Source organism: Lutzomyia longipalpis, chromosome 3, assembly GCF_024334085.1.
Source record: "Lutzomyia longipalpis isolate SR_M1_2022 chromosome 3, ASM2433408v1".
In the NCBI taxonomy this organism is placed as follows: domain Eukaryota; kingdom Metazoa; phylum Arthropoda; class Insecta; order Diptera; family Psychodidae; genus Lutzomyia; species Lutzomyia longipalpis.
The window spans coordinates 7,292,446-7,317,246 of NC_074709.1; the positions used below are offsets into that span (position 1 = coordinate 7,292,446).

The 24,801-nt window shown below is 33.8% G+C and overlaps 2 protein-coding genes across 5 annotated transcripts in view; one reads left to right on the forward strand and one right to left on the reverse strand.

The window, feature by feature from the left end:
• The window catches only part of LOC129791758 (calcium uniporter protein, mitochondrial), a 64,193-nt gene that overhangs the window by 32,445 nt on the left and 6,947 nt on the right, over positions 1–24,801 (reverse strand). Inside the window, exon 2 of the mRNA XM_055830135.1 lies at positions 18,521–18,620. Coding sequence (XP_055686110.1) covers positions 18,521–18,620 — 100 coding nt within the window. The remainder of the gene's footprint in view (positions 1–18,520; positions 18,621–24,801) is intronic.
• On the forward strand, positions 6,390–16,559 carry LOC129791757 (protein javelin). Of its 4 annotated transcripts, none has more exons than XM_055830133.1 (7): positions 6,390–6,689; positions 6,781–6,985; positions 7,125–9,483; positions 11,760–11,883; positions 11,947–12,359; positions 12,498–12,711; positions 15,079–16,559. In XM_055830133.1, the coding sequence occupies exons 3-7, from the start codon at positions 8,926–8,928 to the stop codon at positions 16,128–16,130; spliced, it is 2,361 nt and encodes a 786-aa protein (XP_055686108.1). In that variant the 5' UTR covers positions 6,390–6,689; positions 6,781–6,985; positions 7,125–8,925; the 3' UTR covers positions 16,131–16,559. The 4 variants fall into 4 exon arrangements, with proteins under 4 accessions (XP_055686108.1, XP_055686109.1, XP_055686106.1 ...); XM_055830134.1 differs by having other exon boundaries at positions 11,947–12,350; XM_055830131.1 differs by having other exon boundaries at positions 11,760–12,359.

Sequence of the window (24,801 nt, forward strand, 5' to 3'; positions counted from 1 at the left end):
CACAGTTAAAGAGGGGGAGGTGAATTTGTCAAACAATTGTGAGCGCATTGGATATTTCACTTCCTCACCTGAACTTCCTGTGGAACCAAACGAAGAGAGTCTTTTGACTCCCTCACAGTGCATGAGTCATCACGTGTGGAAGAAGTAAATATTTATAGAAGCACAAATTGAGCATTGTAATTACTATTGTCGCTCCTATATAGCGAATAGCAGACACAATCTACACAAACACCTTGTTTATCATTCAAGATGGGACTGATGGGTGTTGTAAAAAAAAATGTGATGAGAAGAAATTAAGATTGTGGAGATTTGTTTATTAATTAGACATTGTGAAACTTTGCTCTCTTATCATCAATGGCAGTTTGTTTGTTCTTCACCTCATGACTTTTACCTTTTTGTCACCTTTTGTTCATTCTGAATAAATTCAATAGAATCCACCCCCACAAACTTACTCACACAGCATTTTATATTTAACAAAAGTAACCATCCAAAAGGTAAAGCTGAGCTGTGAAATTTTCCCCATATTGGGAAATCATTCGTTTATCCACTTCTTTTGCATAAAATAAAATGTGTGCAAATGTGTAATAACAGCATTATAATTAGACCTTTTTGTTTCTCATAAATGATCATTGGCATGAATTTAACACACACAGAAAATCATCATCTCATAGTTAAACCCAAACTACCATACCTACATACAACATGGAAATATGGTGAAGAGAGAAAAAAATCAAGGAGAAAAAAAGCTTTTATACAGCACCATGTTGCATGCGACGAATGAAATTCCCCTCCCATCAATTAAGTCAGTGGCGCATGCGGTTAGTCGCGGTTTGGCAGCCAACGGGAATGGATTAATAATTTTCCCGCAGCGATTTTTCCACGAAAACACAACATTTCTTCTGATTACACCTTTCCAATCATCTGTGAATAAGTTGTTTTTTTTTAACGTGAATTCAGTGTAATTTCTAACGCATTTTTTCCCTTAAACCTCACGCAAAAAAAAGAGGTACGACAGTAGAGTTTACTCTATGCACAAAAAAGTTATTTATTATATTTCTTGTGAAGTTTTTTTTTATTAAATTTTTTCGCGATTAAACTCTTGGATCATCGCTCATTTATCTCATTTTTTGCAAAGATGAAAATAATATACAAAACCTCCGCCATTAATTGCCGGGAAGTTTGTTATGTAACTTCTACTTAGAACTCATTTAATGTTATTTTTAGAACGTTCCAAGATGATTGTTTTTCTCTCTCTCAAGTCACGTGGTGAAGATTGTGGAGAAAAGATTCTAAGATTGTGGTAAAAAGAGGCAAATAATGGAGAATTTAATGAATGTGAGCATAATCAATAAAATCAACAATTGCATTGGATTAAAAGAAACTCCCATTTGGCTGTTTTTATTCCCTCCAAACAATCGTAATCTGAAGGAGAAAAGTGCTTAAAGTTTGTATTTGTGATATAATATTATGTTTGATTTTTGTGTAAACTGAAAATTAAGAAAGTTTCAAGTAGGTACTACAAGAGATACGCAAGTGGATATAATCTATAGATTGTGTTAGCTTATTTACTTGAAGTGTTCGTATTATGGTGTAAGATGGAAAAGGGAATAATTAAGGATCTCTTGAAGATTTTAATTAACTCATCTGCACTGATTTTTTGCATCCACAGTTTTATTAATTTTTTAATCAAATAAAATAAGTTTAAAAGATTTTAAATTGAAAGAATTACAGCTAAAAGAATTTATTTGAAGGATCATTATGACTTTAAATTTTAATGAACTTTCTTATTAATTTTCTTGCACTTTAAAGAAAATAGATATCATTTTAGGAATATTTAAAGCCTCTTCTAGATTGTCTAGATGAAGAAAAAAATTTAAAACGTAAAGTACATAGAGTAGATTTTAAGATGGGGACGCCTGGTCATTGCTATATATCTATCGATTTCTCTACAAAGTAATAGATTGCAATTAGACTCGTCAGGATATACTAAATAGCTTTATTTAAATCATAACTGTTAATTAGGAATAAATTAGAAAATTAAAAAAAAAACCTTAAACACTCAGAAGTAGAAAAAAATGGAAAACAAAACAATTTAATAATTAACTTCCACTCAAAAAATGACTAAAAGAAACAACCTTCACTTGTTTTCATTCAAATAAAGTTCTAAATTCTTTCATGATTTAAAATTCATTCTATGCAAATTATTTTTAATTATAAATTCTTCTTTCTCATATACTTAGCACCCTGAATACAATTTAAAATCATTTTTTGTGCGAAATTGTAATCTTCTTCAGCCGGTATTGCCTTGACCAAAAGTTATGTCATAGATCACGCGATGGGGCCGCCTGGTAATTGTGTAGACTCTAATAGACTTTAATATCAGTTAACCCTTTCGCGTTCGCAGGAAACATAGAAACAATCGGTCATTTGTTTATCTCAATATTTGGGTCTATTCTACTTAAACCTAATTTATATTCTTCTTAAAAATTTTTTTTATTAGTTGGTATACCACAATCGTGGCATACCAAGTATTGTAATCGTCGGAAAAACCGACCACCTCAGATCGGGCTCAAACTTGGTATGAGCACGTTTTAGACATCCCACATTACGAAAATTGTGGTGGAAAATTTTTGATCCGGCCGGCCGGCCTGCCGGCCGGCCGTCCCGCCGGCCGGTGCGCCAAACTTTGCCTTATAGCTCGAGAACGATAACAGATAGAGACTTCCGGTTTGAAGTTTTTTATAGAAATGTGGGTGTAAAATTTCATTTTTTCGCATTTTCAAAATCCAAGATGGCCGCCGTCCGCCATTTTGAAATACCGTCAACCACTTCCCTTGCAGCTAGAGATCTGAAATTTTAGTATGTTGTAGAGCTCAGTGAAATGTTTTCATCAATAATTTATACTTGACAATCGGTCAAGCGGTTTAGCAAATATGGCGGCCTAAATCAAAAAGTGTTTTTTCGATATAACTCGAGAACGGCTTGACCGATTTTGACCATCTTGGTATCAAATGAAAGGTATTGAGAAGCCCTACAACTGTCTAGAACATTTCAAGTTTCAAAAACATCCGCAAGAGGCGCTAAAAACAAAAACAAAAATTACCTAACTTTAAGGGGCTATATCTCCTAACATCTGTTATCGTTTTCCTTTAAATTTTGATATGTTGTAGCCTGACTCAATATCTTTCATCAGTCCGAAAATGAAGAAATTCTATGTCGCCGTTTAGAAGATATAGCCATTTGAAAAATTCTTGAATTTGAAAAGTTCTAAGAGTCATATCTCTTGAACGGATTGTCCGATTTTGCTCAATTTGGTATCAAATTAAAGGTTTTGCAAAACTCTACAACTTTCTAGAACATCAGAAACCTCTAGAACCATTCCTTGAGGACAAAAAATGCAAAAAACTGTTTTCGTAGAACAAAAATCCGCCATTTTGTGTTCTGGAGGTGACCTTGAAATGTATCGAAATATATGTCAGATTATAGCTTATTTCAATACCTTTCCAGAACTAGTCTCGAAATTTTTGTAGGTCTTGTAGAACTTGAGATATAACCATTTTTGTCTTTCGAATTGATGAATTTCATAAAAAAAATCAACTTTGCCTACTAATACTACTTAAAAATTAAATTACAACGCATAGACTGACCCATCCGCGTTGTGGTATACCAACTCTAATAACTGGACGCGTTATGATTGACTTATAACTGGTTCCATTTATTTAGATGATTTCCCCACATTCTTAATAAATAATTAAATTAATTTAAAATCTAGATAATAAAATGTTTCACATTTTGGGTCTGTGTAATCGTCCAATGGATGCATAAAGGGTTAACAAAAACTATGGTAAAGTTAGGAAAAACTCTCTGGCAAAATTTCTTCAAACTTTTTCATGACCATCACTGTGTTAACAAGCTGTTAGTGTTGTCAAATACTTTTCTGCCATTGGCGATAAGAAAATAAGGATAAACTACAATACAACACGGTGTCAGCTTGTGCTTCCAATGTTGAGGATAAAAATTGAAACATGCAAAATCGTATTAGGTCGTTAACAATTCATCTAATTTTTATGCGCCAAAAAGTTCTCCGTATTGTGCATTTTGCATAAAAAAATATACTTTTTAGCACGAGTTACGTTTAATAATAAATTCTAAATAAAATGTCACGAGCTCAGAATCAAAAATTAGCAGTTTGCTCGAAGCTTCTTAAGTATCTGCGTAAATAATCATTGAAGAAAATATTCTGTTGAGTAATTTATCATATCATATTTACTCAAGTGATTTGTAGTGACGCTTTAATGAGAAGTTGATGAAAAACGAGAATCTCTCAGACGTTTGTGGCGGGTAAAATTTCCATTTTACCCAATTGACACAATTTTGTGTTGTGTGGAAAGATGGTTAAGAAAAGAACAGTGAAATTACATTATTTATCCCTTATATTGTACGTACAGCATGTATATATGTCTCCCCCAACAGTGGCGACAGACAATAGAATATTTAAAATATTGCAACATTTTTATAGTAACAACTTTTTATATATATATATGAGCTGTACTACAAAAGATCTTTTCGTGATTTCTATTGGATATGCAATCATTGACCGTGAAGCACGGTTTTTGTACAATCAAACTCACCAACATACTCTTTTCGTGTATTCTTGAGAGTTTTTTTTTCAGCATCCACAAAAAAGCATTTCTATGGCACAGAGTACCTCATACTATGTATGTAAAGAGTTGCTGATTTGTGGATTGAAGAAATGCAAAGACATGGAAGTATTTTATCTCAACACTTTTTACAAAAAAAAAAAAATGAAGAAAATTTATACAAATATTTGCTGTGAAAAGATGAAATATGAAAGAAGCGTATCTCAAGTGGCTGTAGAAGTGCATTTGCATAGGGCTCCGTGTGTAGGAGAAAAGCTCTCATCGCGAGATTGCAAAATGAGAAAAATTTACGAAGGTAAAGCGTATTAAAAATGCGCAAATATTTTGTATTCACTCAACCGAATTAATATGATAAACATGAGAAAAAATTACTTGTTTGCATTTAAAAAATCAATATATCTCCACTAATATCGCCCTCATCTTCCAATGTTTCACGGCCCCACCTCACAGAAAATTCCCGCGTTTTAATTCAAAAATGCAACTGAGCATTTCATGTAATTTCTCTTACTTTTTTTCCATCTTTCATTCTTGCTAAATTACCTCCATCGCCAATCGCCATGATCTTGGAGTTTTATTGATTCAATAAATCACAGTGAATCACATTTTATTCACGAAAGAAAAGTAGAACATCACAGAATTGAATGTAAAATGCATTTATAGAGGACATTTTTTCCATTCTATATGCGTACAGATTCCAAGAAGTTAGTGGGGTGAATAGAATCAGGTTTGAATGGGGTTGAAATCACTGAAATTTTATTAAAGAAATCTGAACCTAAATGAATGAGTTATGGTTTTAGTTCCTTTCGTTAGGTTTAGTTTTTTTAAGGGCAGAGATGTAGTTGGAAATCTGTTAAAAAAATATTGTTTAAGAAATCAATTTAATGAAAATATTTGCAATTCTAACGTTTGACGTTTTTTCTAACGTTTAATGTTAATCTCAATACGTTTAATTGAGAGGAATAGGTTTCATTTCTATCGTTTTTCTTCATTATTGATTTTTTCTAATGATTGACGTTTATTCTAACATTTGACGTTTGTCCTGACATTTGACGTTTGCCTGACATTTGACGTTTCTTTTTGACGTTTGATGATCTTAGGCGAACTGTTTTAGGTGTTTTACGTTTCTTTTCAATCATTAAAGTTTTTTTTTTAATTATTTTTTTTAGTGTTTGTTTGACATTTATTTTCTAAAGTCTCTAAAGTTTTATGTTCCTACTCAAAACGTTTTAAAATGTTTTTATTTCTTTTCTATTGTTTTTTATTCTTTTTCACGCATTATTTTTAAATCTTCTTCTAATGTTTAACGTTTTTTCTAACGTTTGACATTTATTTGAACCTTTGACGTATCTTTTTAGCATTTTCCTTCTCTTCTAACGTTTTTCTTTTAATTTTAAACAATTCAAATATTTTTTCTATGTTTTTAATATAATTTTTAGCCTAATAAATAATTTTTTGATGTCTAAAGAACGTTTAGAAAATCCTTAAAACCTTAAAACATTTTCTAAAAACGTTTTCTTACAATTTAAGATAATCAGATTAATCAAATCATTTCTCACAGTGTTCTTAAGTCATTTAAAATTTTAATTCCTTAAAGAAATAATTTTAAATAAAATTTATCTAATACTTTCAACTCTTTTATAGAGGGGGAACAATGTAAACAGAGACTGAGATTAAAAACATATTTAACGATGAAATGTACAGCGCTGGTCTTTATTCTACAAAGTTAAACATGGAGCATTTGTGATAAGAAGAAAATAAGAACTCGCGCTTTATCTTTCATTTTCTCCACTATCTCTTGTTCTAGAATTGGCGAGGGGCATTTTAACTACGTGGATCGTGTACGACTGCGAGAGCCTCATAGTTTCAGTGGACCAGGCAGAGGATCCGGGTGGCGGCAGAGATCTTTCTCGAGTATCGATCTCTCCACCAGTAGTGGACGATCTCGTGACTACGGTGGTTTCTACGATCTCTACACACGCGTAGATACTGGTCGTGATTACGAGGATTTCTATGCTGTCAATCATAAAGGTAAAACCGCACGATTAGAGATGAAGAAAAGATATTAAAAAAAATGCAAAAATCTCTCAACAAAAAAATATTTCTTTTGGAATTTTTGCAGCAAGAAAGGGAGATTCAATTTACGATCACGTGGATCCACTTTTCAATGCTGGTGGAGTTGAAGCGTGCAGCTTGAGACGTACACGAAGTTTGGCTGTAATCAGGGAGGAAACATTTAATGATTTGCAAATAAGTGGCGTCCGAACGAGACGTTCCCAATTAATTCCACGAGCTAAACTTGTGGATAGGAATTTCTTTCAAGAGAGGTAAAAGATTGGCGCAATAAAATTCTTTCTCTCTCTGCACACAATAAATCAACATTGATTTTCAATGTGCACACAATGTTGGGAGGGAGGTGAATTCCACTTAATCTGATGAAAATTTGTATTTTTCACCCTTTTCCAGGTACAAAGCCAAAAAGGAGGAAGACGACGCTGCTAGTGCAAAAACTCACACCTCCCAGGAGTCTGATGAATTTTATGCGAATCTAAAACGTCTGGACGCCTCAACGCAACCTGCATCGAGTACGTGGCAGAATGAGAAGAGTGATCTGGACAGTTTAGATTCGAGCTACTTCAAGAATTCCTCCCATCAAGCATCCTTGGAGCTGAATCGTGATCAATGTGGCGATGGGAAGCACGTAGAAGCTGAAATTGATATTCATTGTGCTGATTCACGAATCCTCGCTGATACAACAACATCCAATTCCGATAGTGTTGACCACTGCCCGGAAGTTGGTGAGAAGACATCCCTGCCAGAAATTCAACTTCTCGATGAGATTCTTCAGACGGAAGATCAAAAGATTGCCTCACAGAATAACACACTAAAGTGGCTGAAGGCGAATGAACGTGAGCAAGGGGAGGAATTTCAGTCGGATCAAGTTCCTGAGGAGCGTTCGAAGCTCATTATTGAGCTAAATAGTGATACAACAAAGTTCCGAGACGACCTCAAAAGTGTAGTTTCGTACGATTCAATCTACCTGTCTTCGGAGACAAGTGATCGACAAACCGTGATAAATGAGAGCTTGTGCGATCCTCTGCCAGAAGTAACCATATCCTCAGGGGATGGGACAATCCACATAACAGTGGATGATTATGACGAAGTTTTGGGTCGCAATCAGTACGTTGATCCACGCATAGCTGATGACTTGGACACACTCTATAGTCAAGTGAATAAGTCAAAGCCCAAAATTGTTGGGATTGAACCAAAGGCATCCGTTACGAATCTCACAACATTCTCGGACATTTCAAATCGCGGCACACTCGAACGTCTAACACTCCTCACGACGAATCGCCTTCTCAACGACGCCAAAGCCAATCGGGATCTTCAGGGGAAACTCGTGGAGAATCACTACTGCAGTCTTCCGGACATTAACATTGGCAAATGCCTTCGAGCATCCGAGAGGATTGATGCCAAATTGCGCCTTTCGTGCGATATTGAGGAAGAGAAGACCATCTACGACTCCATATCGCATTTTGGTCGAGCGCACAAGCGTCTACGGCAGCGTGAAAATTGCGAAGTGGTCGTTCTCAATCCCATTTCAATTGAGGAGCAACCACGTGAGGCGCCGAGTATTGAAGTTGAAACGCCAATAAAGCAAGTTGAGGATTCAGATTCAACCAATGAGTACCTAAGTCAGTTAGGTTTGGACATTGAGACACAACAAAATTCCCTGGACACCTTTTCAGCTGCATCCGATCAGGAGTGCTCAATTGGCTTTAGTCAGCAAACAGCGTACGCCGTTAATATTGGTGGGAAGAAGGTGATTGTGGATGAAGTGGACAAGTTGCATTTGCAAGAAGCCGAAGATCGTCTTCAGGATCGAAGTGTAAAACGGTCAAATAGCCTGCGCGACAGCGAAGTCCTCAAGGGGAGTATTGAAGAGAGGAATTCAGAGATAAAAATCTTCATAACTGATACGAGTGGTGAGACAAAGGACGAAGGTGGGAATTGCTGCAACTTCACACCTCCGAGTCCTCCGTCTCCAGTTAAGGAACTCCCCGAAGAAAGTCAATCGTGTGACGTGGAGGAAAATCAGGAAGCTAAATCCCAGGACGCTCCTGAAAACAGTCCCGAAGAGGAAGTCTTCAATGCACGCCCTATAAAGGTTGTTGATGAGGTGAAGTCACTTAATGATAGAAGCAACCAAAGCGCCAAAGAGGATTGTTTAAAGTCAAAAGTACTCAACGGGAAGCGTCACGTAGACATGCCACGACCACAGATCCTCCACATTGTTGAACCAACGAAGAAGAGCAAACCTTCGGTGTCGTTCAACCTGCAACCGCCAAAGGTTGACCCACCACCACCGCCTCCTCCTGAGCCAAATCCAGATGAAATTCAGCAGGAATTTCACGATAAAGTCGACTCAATTCGGTGCTACTGGTCAAAATTGGCCACATCCAGTGAATCCGATGAGCAACCCGACAATGAGGCGCAAGCCAAAGAGAATCAAAATGACGTAGCCCCACTCACGTCCGTTGAGAACATCGTTAAGACCATTGAGGGTGATGTGGGTGACAAGAAAGTCTTCAATTCGGGCAAATTCAACGGTGAGAAGAGTTTCTGTCCCACCGTTGAGATCATCGAGCTCGACGGGAAGACCCAAACGGCCGTCGTTAAAGCCAAAAGTGCGGAAAATGATTTTGATCATGTTCGATATAAAGTTATGAAATCCGACACATTCCAAAAAAATCTCCTCACTCAATCGCGTCGTGAAGCACAATTTGATGGATTAATGCAATACCTGCAAGACTACAGTTTTCAGGTAAATTAAATCTCTATAACCAATTTTAGCTCCATTGGCATTCCACATTTTATGTTTTGCTTTTATGCTGGGGGATGGATTGATTGATTTGTCATTTCATTTGAAATAAAACACGACGAGGTTTTCATTTTTTTCGTTCAATAAGGGATGATTTTTTGACATTTTTTTTAGTTTCAATTTGAATGTTCAATTTTTTATGAAAAAGCTCTTTTTTATCCAAAGCATATTTGCCCCGAGCTTTTTTACAATTCGTTTGATGTATTAATTGACAGGAAAATCAAATGAAAATGACGAGTATTATTTTTTTGTTGGATTTTTTGCTCAGGAAATGAAAGACTTTGAATGGTTTTTAACAAGAGACCTAAGCTACGCTAAAATAATGCGGCTCCAGCTAATATTTTGCGAGGTCTAAGCTTCTGTGCAGTGTCCGCCATTTCTTTCTTTTTTTTTGGTTTACTAAATGAATTAAGATTCAAATAATTAAATAAGCTGTTAAATTAACCCTTTCTCGTCTATTGGGTCATACGTAAACCCAAACGTGAAACATTTTATTTTCCTAAATTTTACTTAATTAAATTGATTTTTTTTTAACTTAGAAATGCGCTAAATTTATGTAAATTAGGCCAAAGAAGACGTTCTCACTGAGATATGTTTTCTGAGAGCACATCCATTGAATAAATATTGCGATAAAAGAAGGGCATGTTTCAATGGTTCTATGTTTCACGTTGACGAGAAAGGGTTAAGAAAATTTTATAGAACCTTAAAAAATGTATTCTAATCGGTTCTTGAACGTAAAAAATCTATGCTGTTCTTGATAATGACGAAAACGACGAAAATATTCAAAGCTCTGCAGATCAAAATAAAAGCTCAGCTGCACGATACAACTGGCTTAAATTGTGCCAGCTTGGGTCTCTTCTTCGGAGTACTTTCAGTGGAAAAAGCTTTCTATGGGTGAAATTCACTAGTAAGACAGAATTAAGATTCTTTAAGAAAGACTTGAGTTTTCTTAGGATTTCTAAAATTTGCTTAAGACTTTCTTACGATTCTTAAGGACTTCTTAAGATTCTTAAAGTTCTATTAAGAACGTCTTAAGTTTTTAAAAGTTTTCTTAATATTCTTAAAGTTTTCTTAATATTTTAAAAGTTTTATTAAGAATGTATTAAGTTTTACAAAGTTTTCTTAAGTTTTATTAGGATTCCTTAAGAAAAAAGTTAAGATTTTTTAGAAAAAAATTTAAGATTCATAAGTATTTTTAAGCGAAACTTAAGACTACTTAAATAAATCGAGATAAATACATATTTTTTCATGATTTTTACGAATTTCGATGCCCCGAAGGCAATCAGAACATAGATATTTAGCCCGATTAAACCTGACTGGAGAAATCTTAATTTTCACTGAAAAAACTTATAAATCTTAAATTTTTATTGAGCTTAAGTTTTTTTCTTAAAGAAGCTTGAGAAATCTTATGAAAACTTAAGACATTCTTAAGAAAAATTAAATTAAAAAAAAAATACTTAAGTCTGCCTGATTAATGAATTTCACCCTATATTGAGATAGAGCAAAGTTAGCTTATTGAGAATCATGGGCAAAAATGAATAAAGTTCTTCGATTTTTTTAAATTTGCATTCGAATAACGTAACTTTCCATGTTTCCAGCGACGTTTTAGAAATTTTTTGTGAGTTTCAGGCTCAGAAAAAAAATTGACAAAATCCTTGGTGGTGAAGATGAATATTCAATCCTTTATTTAAAAGAGAGAAAAAAGATATAATTTATTCCAAAAATGTAGAAATTTCGTCATTTGTAATCTCTCGTTGTCCTTCCTATTCTATCCATCTGCTGAATGAATCCTATTAGGATAAAAGAATTCGTAAATGCAGTAAATTCCCTAAAATCAATTCCAATTCTTCGAATACATTTTGAAGGAAATAAATTGCTTTTGCTTTTGCATAAATGCATAAATCTTACAAAACATTTCAATTACTCTTCGTCTTGTGAATAGTCAATTTTGCTTTTCAATTCATATCCTGCATTGACCTTCCTATACATAAATCCTCGAAAATTCTGCATTTTCATTGCATTGTGAGCTTTTCGCATTGTACGTATGTAGGCAGCAACAGTAACATAATATGCAACCATTGTGAAATGCCAATTGGGGATGATCTCTGTTTGTGAGGGTGGAAACCGAGAGCTTTTGTACGTGATAACATTTGTTGTTGGAGTATGAAATTGTGGAGGAAATGTGATTGTACAGCGAGTGTGTTTGTATAATTATTCAGTTTAATCTGCAGGAATTGCTGGCGAACAATAATGTGGTGATTATAGAGCCTGTACGCACGAAAATTGAGAAAATCAGCGATAAACCCGTGAAACACCATCGCCCGGCGTGTCGGATAACAGGAGGTGCGGGCAAGGGAAATGAAAAGGGTAAAAATGGACTCAAGAGACATTTCTTTTATCACCCAGTTAGGGTAAACAAGGAATTGATTGATGAGGAATTGCCAACGCCAGACACAGTGAGAAATGTACGAAAACTCTTTGAGGGTACATTGCGTATGCGTAAGGAGCATCCAGCGGCTGGTATGAAGGCATCCCCGGCAATTGGGGCAAAGCACACGGATTGCCTGCGGAAGAAAACGCTGAGGTATTTAGCAATTGACACATCATACGACGATGCAGCTGGCAGCATTAGGAAATGGGACTCTGCTAGTCTTTCAAGTGGCATCTCCAGCGGTGATCTGAGCTCCCCATGCGAATGTACCGCCACCACCGAGCACGGGGACACCCTCTTCACGGCCGACGGTCACAAAGTGATCCACTATTCCAGCGAAGAGAATCTCTGCGACGATGAACTTTGTGATACACACTACGTAAGTCAGGTACAAAATTAAGACTTAATTCTCTTACTTTTCTCTCTATTTTTTTATTAATTAACTTTTCTTGATTATTGATTAAAAAAATTTTCTTCTTCTCACCAAACATTCCCCTGAAACATTGGAACAACCCCACCTGTGTAGGATGTCCTGGAAAAAATTCGCGAACGTGGTTCATCTGTCACATACTACGGAGGACGTGTTGTGGATAAGAAATCAAACATCAGCCCAATGACAAAGGCCATTATGCAGGAAATTAGGGGGTCACAAATCAAATGTGGGGCATGTCAACCCCACAACTGCCCACAAACGGAGGAGCTTACGGCCAAATTTCAGAGATCAGACAACAATTATCTCGGTGAGTTCCACTCCCACACAAATCTGCCAATTAATCAATCAAAGCCAACAACTAGCTGCTTTTGTGCAGAAGCTAAATAAAGGATGAATATTATGTAGTATAATATAGATTATTACGTTGGATTGATTTCGGATGAGAAATTGTTTCAAATTGACACACAAAGAGGGATGATGATGTGTGGACCATCACAGAGTTCTGTATATGTAGTAAATATGTGCACAAATATAGCAAAAATACAGTGATGAGAAAGAAAATAGCAGCAAAAACTTTTATCTAATTAATTCTTTAATAATTCTTATAATTGGGCCTTATTCAGCGACAAAGAAAACCTTGAAATTCGCTTGAAATCTTGAAATTTCAGTACAAAGTTCAAAGATTTCAGAGGTTTCTTAGTCTCTGAATAAAACCCATTATTCTAATTTATTCTGAAAATCTTTTAAGTTTTAAAAAAAAAACTTTTCTTCATATTTTTAACGACTTTTTTTGAAAATCTTTTTGAAATAACTTATTACATTTTCAGCGACGTTACGGAAAGATTTTTATCATCTTCAGGCTCAGAAAAAAAATTGACTAAAGTTTTATTGTAAAGACAGTCAGTTAATTAATTATTTATAAGAGGAAAAGGTTATGATTTAATTTAATTAATCTAGATTTTTTTTTCAAAGTCTGATTTAAAAATGTTCTAAAAATGTTCTTCTAAAATGTTCTTTCTTATTGGAAAAACTAATACTTAAGATAAAGAATGAAAATTTAAAAAATTCAAATGCCTCAGCAAGTTTCTTTTCAAACATGATAAAATCAAAATCGGTTAAGGTATACGATTTTGAGAATCTTTTGTGCCTATAGAAGATTCGCCAAGCTAACACTGAAAGTATTTAAAATCAAACGAAGAAATGGATTTTTAAAAATATCCTAGCCCTGAAATTGGGATGAACGAAGCTTTCAAACTCTTGGCAACTTCCCAAAATCGAACCTAAACTGTCTGAACAGTCGGGTCAAGAGTTGAATTATTAAGAAAGGAACATGTGGATTTTCTGGGAAAATGAAATTTATTGATGCTGTTCTATTTCACACCACTGTACACGTCATGCAGGGATAATAATTACATACAGAACCTGAGCAAGAAACTTAATTTTAGTTTGAAAAGTTGTTTGCAAAGTTATTTAGCTTTTGCAGAAATTTCTCCTCTCGGTGGTTTTAATTCAAAATGCAATTTAGAGTGGATATTTGGAAAGCTAATGGAATAGTCGAGAGGAATTTTATTTATTTATCAAATAAATTATTTAGCTTTTTTTTCTAGTAGATTCTATTTTGTACGTTTAAATGAAAATCGTTGTAAAATAAAAATTTCCAGAGAAATCGATAGAATAAATATTCAAAAGATGTGAACTTTTAGGCAAACCACGAATTTTCATATGTTGGAAAATTCATTTTGTGATGTTTAGAGGATTTTCCGGTGACGAGGGCTTTGGTTGTGGTTAAAAAAGCCCTCTGGGATGAAGTATTAAATTCCTCCCTTGAGAAAATTCCTGACCTGACAACCACAGCTTAAAAGAACTCAAAAGACTTTTCATCTGTTTGTCATTTTTTCCTCTTTCCCTTTTTGAAATGTTTTATTCATTTCTTTTAAAATGTTTCCTTTTAAAATTTCAGGTAGGTTCAGGTTTATTTCTCAAAATAATTTAGTTCTTTAATTTATTTCTTTAATATTTTATTAATTTGTTCAAGAGAAAATTATTTAAAATTGTTTTACATTGAATTTTCTACACATGTTATGGAAAATATTCAATAATCCTCCACAGATAGCATCTGTGTCATATTGCTACATATTAAAATATGTAAATATCGGATATAGGTAACTATGCGTTGTAATTGATGTAGCTCTGATCAATCAATGAAAACTAATTTAAATTGAAATTGGATTTTTCATTGTTTAAAATTGATTTATTTTAAAGAATTAAAATAACGGATTTTCAGTAAGATATTCTGTTAAAATTTTATTATTCAAAACCGACAACAATTTATTTAATTAATTTTTTTTCTTTTTCTTGTCTGTTCGCAAAATTTCTGTATTTTACACGATAAAATTACACTTTATTACGGAACAAGCACGTTTGTGTCCGTACACCTTGCCTTCTAAATCCGATATGTCTCTTTTGCTGCCAAATCTCTCCTTTCTCCCCACAATCATTGTTTTCACCACTCGAATTCACCACCATGATTATCTCGCTTCAAGTTCGCGCCAAATTCAAATACCTAATATTTTTTTATTAGTTTCTTTTTCTAAGGACAAATAATCAATCCTTTGAATCCTTAAGAAATGATTAAAATAATAAATCTGATTCCTTGTTTATTTTGTGATTTCAGGAGTCAAATTTAAGCTTGTAAAGTCAAATAGTTGCAGCAGTCGCCTGGAGCTTGTGGGCACGGGGAAGCTCAACAGTACTTGTTCACCGAATAAAATTGCATCCGTGGAACAGGAGAAAATTCAGGAAAATGGTTCCGAAGAGCATTCACTCGATGCGGAAACGGAACAATCGGTGAGGACGATAGTTGAGCGCCTGGAAACGGGTGCAATTCACCAAAAACCCGTGCCACGGATAATCGAATCGAAATGCATTGAGAAAATTGGAAATGACGACGCGAAGGGTGGCACGGGCGATGGCACAACAATGACCATCAACAATCAACTGACTGAGGGTGGAAAAAGCAGTGAGCATCGGAGTCTTGGACCTGTTGAACTCATCACTCAAGTCACCGTGAATAATCACATAAGCTTCTGTAGCCCCCCGGCGGCCACACCAGCCGTCCAGGCGGCCCCACATGCTGCCCGTGAGACGACAAAAAGTACCAAAGTGTGCCGCAATAAGAACGTAGACTTAGCATTTAGTATGAGTAGTACGCAAAAGAGTCAGCCAACACCAAAGCCAACCAAGGACAAGGAGAATAATGCCAAGAAGGCATCTCAGTCACTTGAGAATTTAGTCAATGGGCGCAATGAGCAAACTTTTCGGGATATCAAGGGGAATTCATGTGAATCCACCAAGGCGAAGATAATCTATCACCAACAGAAATCCAACTCAATCGACAGTGATGGTGGCCCACAGAGAAATCCCAAAGTTGTCATGAGGAGATTCTCCGACCACATCCTGTACGATTCACAGAAGAACACCCCACAGAGTCAACCACCCGATGTGAGCACCACACCACCCACTCAATCACTCGGGAACATCCAGCAGCCCCCAATGCAGAATAAGATGGTTAAATGGGGTACACTGAATAAATTTGATGAGAAGAACTACGTCACGAATGATACGAAGCTGAAGCACAAGAAAAAGTACGACGAAATGGAATTTGAGGAATTCGAAGTACTCGATCCCAATGGCGAATGCTACGACAGCCTCAACAGTTGCAAATGAAGCTGGAAAATATCTACATTCTCTCCTATCGCACAACAGTGTGATTTATCCTTCAAAGACCAGCGAATTAATTCAATCATCATTAACATCGTCCATCATCAAATAAAAATCTCTCCTTCTTCCAACTCATTCCAACTTACATCTCACATAAAAAAAATTTTTAATTAAATGTAGAATTTATCATTATAAGGTACATATTATATTGAATAAAGTCATGAAAAATGAAACGAAATGTATCAGTATTTCTCTTTCCCACTTTTAAATCTAATTTCTTAAGTTTATTCCCCTAAAGAAAAAAAAACATTTAAAGAAAATCACATTAGAATATTGAATAGAAATATTTCGGTTGTGGTTTATTGTTACACACACACATAATCCTATTGCGCAATTAAAAAAAATAAAAGTTCATTACTTTCAAAACAAAAAAAATGTATATTATTGTATTTAAAAAATAATAAATTACAAACATTTATTGTCATACTGAAAAAAAAATTTTTTTATTTAATTTCTAGGAAATGATTCGTTTAGGAAATTCACTGAGAAATGTAAAGAACAGCGTAAAAGGTGAAAAGTAAGAAATTTTCTCATTGTAAAAAATTAAGGAAATTTTTAAAATTTCATTTCTCACATTAAAGACTTTCGTAAAAATCACTTTACGCTGTTTATTCATGTAAAGAAATTATGGAGAAATATTTTAAAAAAAATTTTTGTGGTTCCTTTTTTTTAAACTTTTTTTCTTTTTTTGTGCTCAAAAATTTCACTTTATTAACTTTGAGAGCATAAAATTCGCATACAAAGTTCTTTTTTTCACAACAACTGAATGGATTCAAACAAAGGTAAAGTTTATGAACTTTTAATGTCAAAAATTCAAGACTTTTGGTTAAGAATTGACTCTTCTATAATTTTCAAAAAAAAATCCTAGACAAATCTAGGCTAATATAAATTTAATTTAATTTTAATTGATTAATTTTGATGAAAACGTTTTAAAAATCTTCCAATTTTCTTTCAAATAGGTATGCTAACGCCCCCACTGTAATCGGATTGTTTTATCTTCAGAAAATCATAAAAAATGACAGAAAACAAGACAATTAATTACAGGATGGAAATGAAAGCGCATTAGTGTTGTTATTATCTTAAAATCAGCAGCTTATCAAGATCATAACGTTTTGTATTTTGTACATTTCTCATGTTTTATGTTTTCTGCATATTTTCATCGCACTTTTTATACTTTTGCAGCTAAGTCAGGGGGGTTTTAACTGCTTAATATTTTGATTTTTTAAGTGAGTAATTCGAATATTGACGATTAATTTATTTATTTCCGAAAATAGACACCTTTTTCTCAAAACCGAATTGTAGTTTTTTTGGGCATGAATTTAGTAGGTAAATTCGGTTTTTAGGATTAAACCGAACAACACTTATCAGCTTAAGTTTAGTACTTTTCTGGCTTAAAATCAGTCATTTTTAAGGGTTAAATTTAGTACTTTTCGGGTTTGAATTAAGTAAATTTTAGGCTGGGAAATGAGTTCTGTTCTCCTCAATCTTGTGTCCTTTTTTAGGCTTGAAATTAGTACTTTTCAGGTTTTTGCTCCTCAGTCTAAACCATTTTAGAGCTAAAAGTAAAAATGTGTTCATCTGCTGAATATTTTGATTTCTTTGGCGAATCATTCGAATATTTTCATTCAGATAAACACCCCTTGAGCAAATTCGTAAAAACGGTAAACAAAAATATTTTTTTAATAAATAAAAGGGCTATTTAAGAGAAATCCAAAAATGAGCTCATATAAATTCCAAAATTCATTGAAAGTTTTCTTAACTTAATTCCACAACTTTAATTATTCAAATTGGGAGCTTTTGCACCAATGTTATACAATCATGTTAGCATAATATGTATGCATGTATGCCTAATCTAGCGTGTTGATTTATTTTGGTCAAAATTAATGCGTTCCATCGTACTGAATTAGGTGATAATTCACATTCAAGTATCTAATTCGTGTAGAATGATACTAATTAGGCGTTCTGTGTGTCACATTAATGACTCTCTCATGGATGTAAGAGTTGCGTTAAGAGACAACAAAACACAAATATTGTTTTCGACTTATGTAATTTACAATTTACCCCAACATTGCTTCCAATTGGAAATGTAGAGCCTTCCACTAAATTAAATTTGAATCCTTTCTCTCTCTATTGTTTCGCATTTTCATGCGCGGAGAAATTCCATTTGAAATTTGTAATTGGAATTGCTTTTTTCTATTAGAATGTCATCGTGGTAAAATCAGTTGGAAATAACGCAATGTAAACCCCTCGTGACACCCTCAATTTGATATGAAATTGATTTATCGAACAAAATGTGGTCTCAATCATGGCATTGTAACCTGTGGGGAATAGCTCACCTTCTACATTTTTAGGTGCACTTTGTGATTGGGATTGTGTTGTTGAATCTGGTGGACTCGATGAGCAATAGTATCTCTTTCCACGCCGACACCAGCTTTCCTGCAAGAGGGAATTTCGAGAAGGGAAAATTTTCATTTTGCATTCATTTCACAACGGTCGTAATGTTGAAATTTTCGTGTTTTAAAGTTCTACCCTCAAAAAAAAAAAAACCCAGACAGGACTCAATTTAAATATTCATTAACAACATCACAACTGCAAAACAATCGAGATGTCTGCATTTTCACCGGAAGTTGTGAAATTACAAATTCACCAGCACAACTGAACTTAATCTAAATTCAACAATATACAAATTCTTATTCTTGAAAGAATATCGTCGTTCCCTTTGGAAGGAGTGACGAAGAAAAGTGGGCAAAATGTGGGGCAAAGACGAGGGGAGAAAAAAAGGGTCGTGAACAGAAATTATTTACCAGAGGCCAGAGTAAAAGTTCCCAGGAGGAAAATTGCTGCCAAATGGACTGGAGCCATCTCTCCTGTTCAACCAAATGTGACCCAATCCCCTTTTAACCCACTTTTGAACGCAATGTTCACCCTACTCGTAAAAATATCCACAACAAACCCTTTAATCTGATTTTTAGACCAATCTTTACGATTGGATTCCACATCGATAAATTGCAGGAAATCAGTTAAATTGCCAAAAGGATTTTTTCTTCATTTCAATATGGTTTGTCTGTGCCTTTTTGTCATTACTTTTTCATTGCAATTTCCTTTGAATTCAACAAACTTATGTACTCACGAATTGTAATTGGATAATTCAATTATGATATGAATTTACTAAATATTTGTATAGGGTTAGTGTAACCAAATATTGGGTGATTTTTGTTCAATTTATTTCTCATTTATTCCTCATTTATTCATTTCCTAGCCTATAGGTTTAGGGAGGAGGAGGATTGGGCAACCACAAAGGACTTCCACCGCTTACGATTCAAAGCCAATAACCCAGATTTGTGGCCAAGACAACGCATCATTAATGGGGCAACCAACCTAATCAGCTTGCGTCGTTATGTGGCTCTAGGTTTCTCTCTTTTTATAAGAACTCCTCTCGTCTTTTCCTTTCATATTTCGTAGTTTATTTTACAAAAGTTCCACAAAATATCAGCTCAATTCTAGCCAAATAACTGAGTCTTAAATAAAGGGGAAGTTCACTACAAACACCGACTTTGGTTTTTTAAGACATATATCAGTTTTCTTAAACGAAGTTTAAGTTTTTTTTTTAAGATGGAGTAAGTTTTTCAGCCCAGACTTTATTAAACTAGGTCAAAGTTTTTTTAGGTCAGGTCTAAATTTTCTGAGCTGGCTTTAATACTTATTAAATCAGGCTTTAATTTTTAGTTTCGGTTTAGATTTTTAAAAGTCAGGCTTTTAACGTTTTAAAGTTAGGTCAGACAGAATTAATTTGATATGGAAGTGAAATCTGAAGCCTGGTTTAGAAACTAAAGTTTTGCTTAAGAAACTTTTGTACTTTGCTTAAACAAACTGAGTCAAAACTGATAATGAATTTCGCACTATATACGATTTTTTTTAACAAGTTCAATACGGAATAAACTTTTTAAAATCACTTCGATATTATTCCTAATTTTATTCTAAAAAATATTAGAAATATATTAGAAAGAAATAGAAGAACCGTCAGGATCACAAAGGGTTAGTCATTATACCCATTACCGTATGTAAGACCACTTTACCCTATTCGAGTGCATAATTCAAGCACAACATTTGCAAATATTTGCCTGATTAGCAATTAAATTGATCCTGCATTGGTGCTTTGATGTTCGCATGCAGGTGAGTGATGGTGAAAGGAAGACCACGGGGTATGCTTTCAAAGGAGCTCAGTTCATTAGAGGTTAAATTAAATTGGTTTTCACATATTCAGGGAAAATTTAATATTCGAAAGTCTTTCACTAAACTTTAATTGAATACCAACAATAGATTAAGGGGTTAATTTTTTAATATAAATAAGTCGGAATTTAATTTCTTTCTGATTACAACAGCCCTGATGATTGGTAGCTGAACGAAAATGAACATATATTGATTTATTTTAATATTGTTGATGACAACAAGGGTATTTAATGAGCTTCATTTATTAACATACAACACAAATGACTGCCCTAAGGCCCTAAAGCAGTCAAGGCAGGGGGTGGAGTAGTCAGCGAAAATTCATAGAGAACACAAAACAGTTTTCTCTATTAATTATGTATTGAAAAGAAAAGAGAAAATTACCGAAGGTTGGGGTTAAAATATTGTAAGAAATTTCTCGACCTATACAACGTTTTCTTCTACAATTTATCGTTGTGAAAAATGATATTTTAAGCTCTCTTATTAACCTTTTTCTAAACCTATTTAGCCCCTGTTTTCCCTAAATAAAAAAAAGAAAGGAAACATCCTGAAAAAATGATGAAACAATTTCTATATTTATTTAGCAGCTGTTTGTCGAATTTCTTTTTTTTGTAAATCCAACCAATTTCCGTGGTTTCGTATAAACACAAAGGCAAGGTAAATATGGTCAAGAGAGCACCACAAGTGAACCCACAGATTTTCTCTTGGATATACATTTGGGATTGGGATATTATTTACCCAATGGCCTATTTCTCACACACAACAAAATCCTTTTCATTATAGCGCATTGAAGAGGAAAATTATTAATACTAAAGAGTGCGAGCTTGACTATAGGAGGTCTCACAGACGAAGGGAAAAGTGAGAAACATGTGAAAAAAATATCATTCAATTTCCCCCATTGTGTGGTATTCCTTAAAAGGGCTGCCATGTACACCTTTTCTCGTGTTATTTTTCTATTCTCATATTTTTCTTTTCGTTCCCTTTCTCGTGCCATTTTCCACGTGAAAAAGAACCTCCTCTTGTAAGTGGAGAAACGTGAAAAGCCGTGTCATACATTATTGCGATAAATATGGAGAAATGTGATGCTCATTTATTTCATTTCCCATGTCATCGCTGGAATGTAATCAATGATAAAATTATTCACGCAATTTTTTCCACTTTTTTTATTTTATTTCTATGTAAGAGCTTTTCGAAAACTACAAAAGAAAATATGGGGAAAGTTTCTCCCCAATTCGAATTATTTTTTTGTGATTTATTTTCCTATTTTATTTGCATTGTTTAGGGGTTTTTCGGGTTTTCCAATGAACCTAGTTTAAAGATAAAAAAGAACCTCTCCCATTTTTTCCCTTTGTTTTCCCCCTTTTTGTGTATACATAATAAACTATTGATTTTTCCAAAAGAGATCAATAAATTTGATAATGAAGAAGGGAAAATGATAAAATATATATAACGCACATCAAAGTGCTTGGTGAATGTGTAAATGACAATTAGTTCACATGTCACGTAACCGAAGCACTCTCACTGATATTTCCTCTCAATACATCCTCATATATATACAGATAGGAGTATGTATGTATGGGGGTTGTTGGAGCTTTTTTTTATCAGCCCTGCCCATCGCTTATTCATACATTTGATATGAGAAAACAAACTTTTCACGCCAAATACCAAATGGAAAAGTCAGAAAATTCACATGATTGTATCAAAAGGAAACTGATAAATGTATTTTTCAAATTCTTTCTCAACATTTGTCCCCTTTATGGTGTAATGCATGACTTTAAAGTTGTTTATAATTCATTTTTTTAATGTAATTCAATAGCTTTGATTGAGAATTTTTGTTAAAAGAAAAGATTTTTAAAACAGTTAAGTTAACTATTGTCCAGTTTCATTACCAATTTGGATATTTTCTAAGTTTTAAAAGATTTTTTTTCCCAATCAAATAAATTTAATTTAAGCTTATTAAGAAGTCAGTAATTACACGAGCTTTCAATGTAAAAAGGAAGAGATAAAAGCAGCATTAAGATGTCAAGAAAAACCACCATAACTTTGGGCGCATTTTGCAGTTTATCCTTTTCCATTGAAAATAATTCATGAGCTTGCTCTTTTTTTCCAGATAGCTCTACTACCAACATGCTCACCGAATGTAATTTTCACGTGAACCACCCCGGAGAAAAACCAACCCTCATTTTGGCAGGAAAATTTACAGTAAACGCAAGAAAGGGCAAAAACGCCCCACGATTTATTTTCTAGGGCAAACACTGACACACATTCTTCCATGCGTGTTTAATGTTTACCTACTTGAATAAAAATTTAATTTTTTCCCCGCAGACTTTGGCACCTTTGGCAAATAAATATTTTTGATTAATTCCAAATAATTATTGAAGATTTTAAGGGTTTCTTAAAGGAGGATTGGGGGAGGTGAAATGAGTTTTGTATAGAGACGTATTTGTTTATTTTTACCAATTCAGTTATTGTTAGTTACTATTTCGATTTAGCAAAACAGTTTAAGTGGGTAATATAATGGAAAATCAATATTAATTCTCATACAGCCCCACTTACAGACACCTGCCGAAAATAATGCAAATTCCTTTGGACAAAAAATCGTTTTTTTACGGAAAAATTGATTTATTTTCCAAAATCGAATAAGGTTGGTTTTTAACGTTTTTACACCTGATGAAAGAACTTTGAAAAGGAAATTTTTTAAACTAATAATTGATTTTCTTTTTCTATTTCTTTTCACATAAATTATCATTAATTTTAATCATGCAAAACACACCACAACATACATAAAAGAATTACGACGACTAATTAAGCCAATTTCAGTCATATCTACATATTTGTGCCCATGCTATGAATAATGTATTTTGTGTTTATAAATTTTCAATGATTTGCACGTGGAACTGATATTTGTTTGGCTTTTGCCAGGATTTCTGCGGATACATAATAATTAATAGTAAATTTTTGCGATGAGTTTTTCAATTTATTTCCACACGGTGATATTGTTTTATTATCTTTCCGTGTTTTCATTCCATATGCGGGTTGTAAATTCGAGTTTTTTTTATTATTATTTAGCTTTATATTTATTTGTAGCCGATATGGGAATTTTGAGCTTTTTTTACACCCCTTTTCCTTTTTCCTTTGAGGTCATTGAGTCGTTAGACAGGTCATTAGACCAACTAAGCAATGCAAATAAGAAAATTCGAAGCGATTATGCACAGAAATAAATCACAAAAAGCTCCCATAATTGTCTGATAAAAAATGATGCTGTTCCTGAATGAATTTTCATCACAATAAAATTAATCTGTGAGAAGAGACGTACTAAGACGGGAGATTAAATAATAATACAGACAATCAAAGGAATTTAACAGAGACTGACCTCTGATGTGGCAATCGTTTGTAATAAACCTGTGGCCTGTGGTACAATCACAAGCTATAGGCTATTAATAGAAGCTTACTCATTATCACGTACGGAGCATAAGTATATACTTACACAGAGGTAGTATATGTAGCATAAATTATATATACAGCAGCATAAGCTTTGGGGGGAAGCATTGCATTTAAATAATTAAACTTTTTTTTAGTTCTGTAAAATATATGTGTGCATTGAACAAGAAAAAAGTTCGAAGCTTTTTAATAAATTAACATCACTCTGACGTAAGTTCGTGTGTGGCAGTCGTGGCGGGAGAGAAAAAAAGAAACTCCGAGGAAATGGAAAGTCTATCGAACAAAATAATACAGCAAAAGAAAACAGAAACTCCCACGGAAAGAGAAGAATTAAATATTCTACGAAAAATAAAACAAATTGAAGAATTCTTTAGAACATTTCATACAGAGGAATATCATTTATTATTTTGGTTTGGAAATGAAAATTTCTCTTGAGATAAAATGTTGTTTGAAAATATGTAATACGTCAACATATTTATGATGAGTACTGTAGTATTCGTGTTTATCGTATTAAGACCATTTTCGAAATTTAATAAACAAACTTATTCAACTTACTTAACCTCTTTAACTTAACCTACTCTCTCTCCTAATGCCCGACTGAGGAAATTTGTTATAGCTAAGTGAGATTTTCATCACATAGAACTGGGAAAATTTTTAAAAGAAAAATCGTAGAGGAGATAATTTCCTACAGAACTATTCTAGTTAGAACTTTAACGCCAATATTACCTCAAAATTCATTTTATCCATTTTAGTTAACTTTATCGAATCTTTTTCTACTCTTTCCATTAAAAGAAATCACTGAAATTCTTATTAATTGAATAATTGATAATCTTTAAATTAATTTTTTACTTATTTATAAATTTTACATTTTGTTTTATGTTTTAACGTTTCAAATAACCGCCATACTTCCTAGCATATTTATTGGCAAAATAGAATAGAATTTGATGAC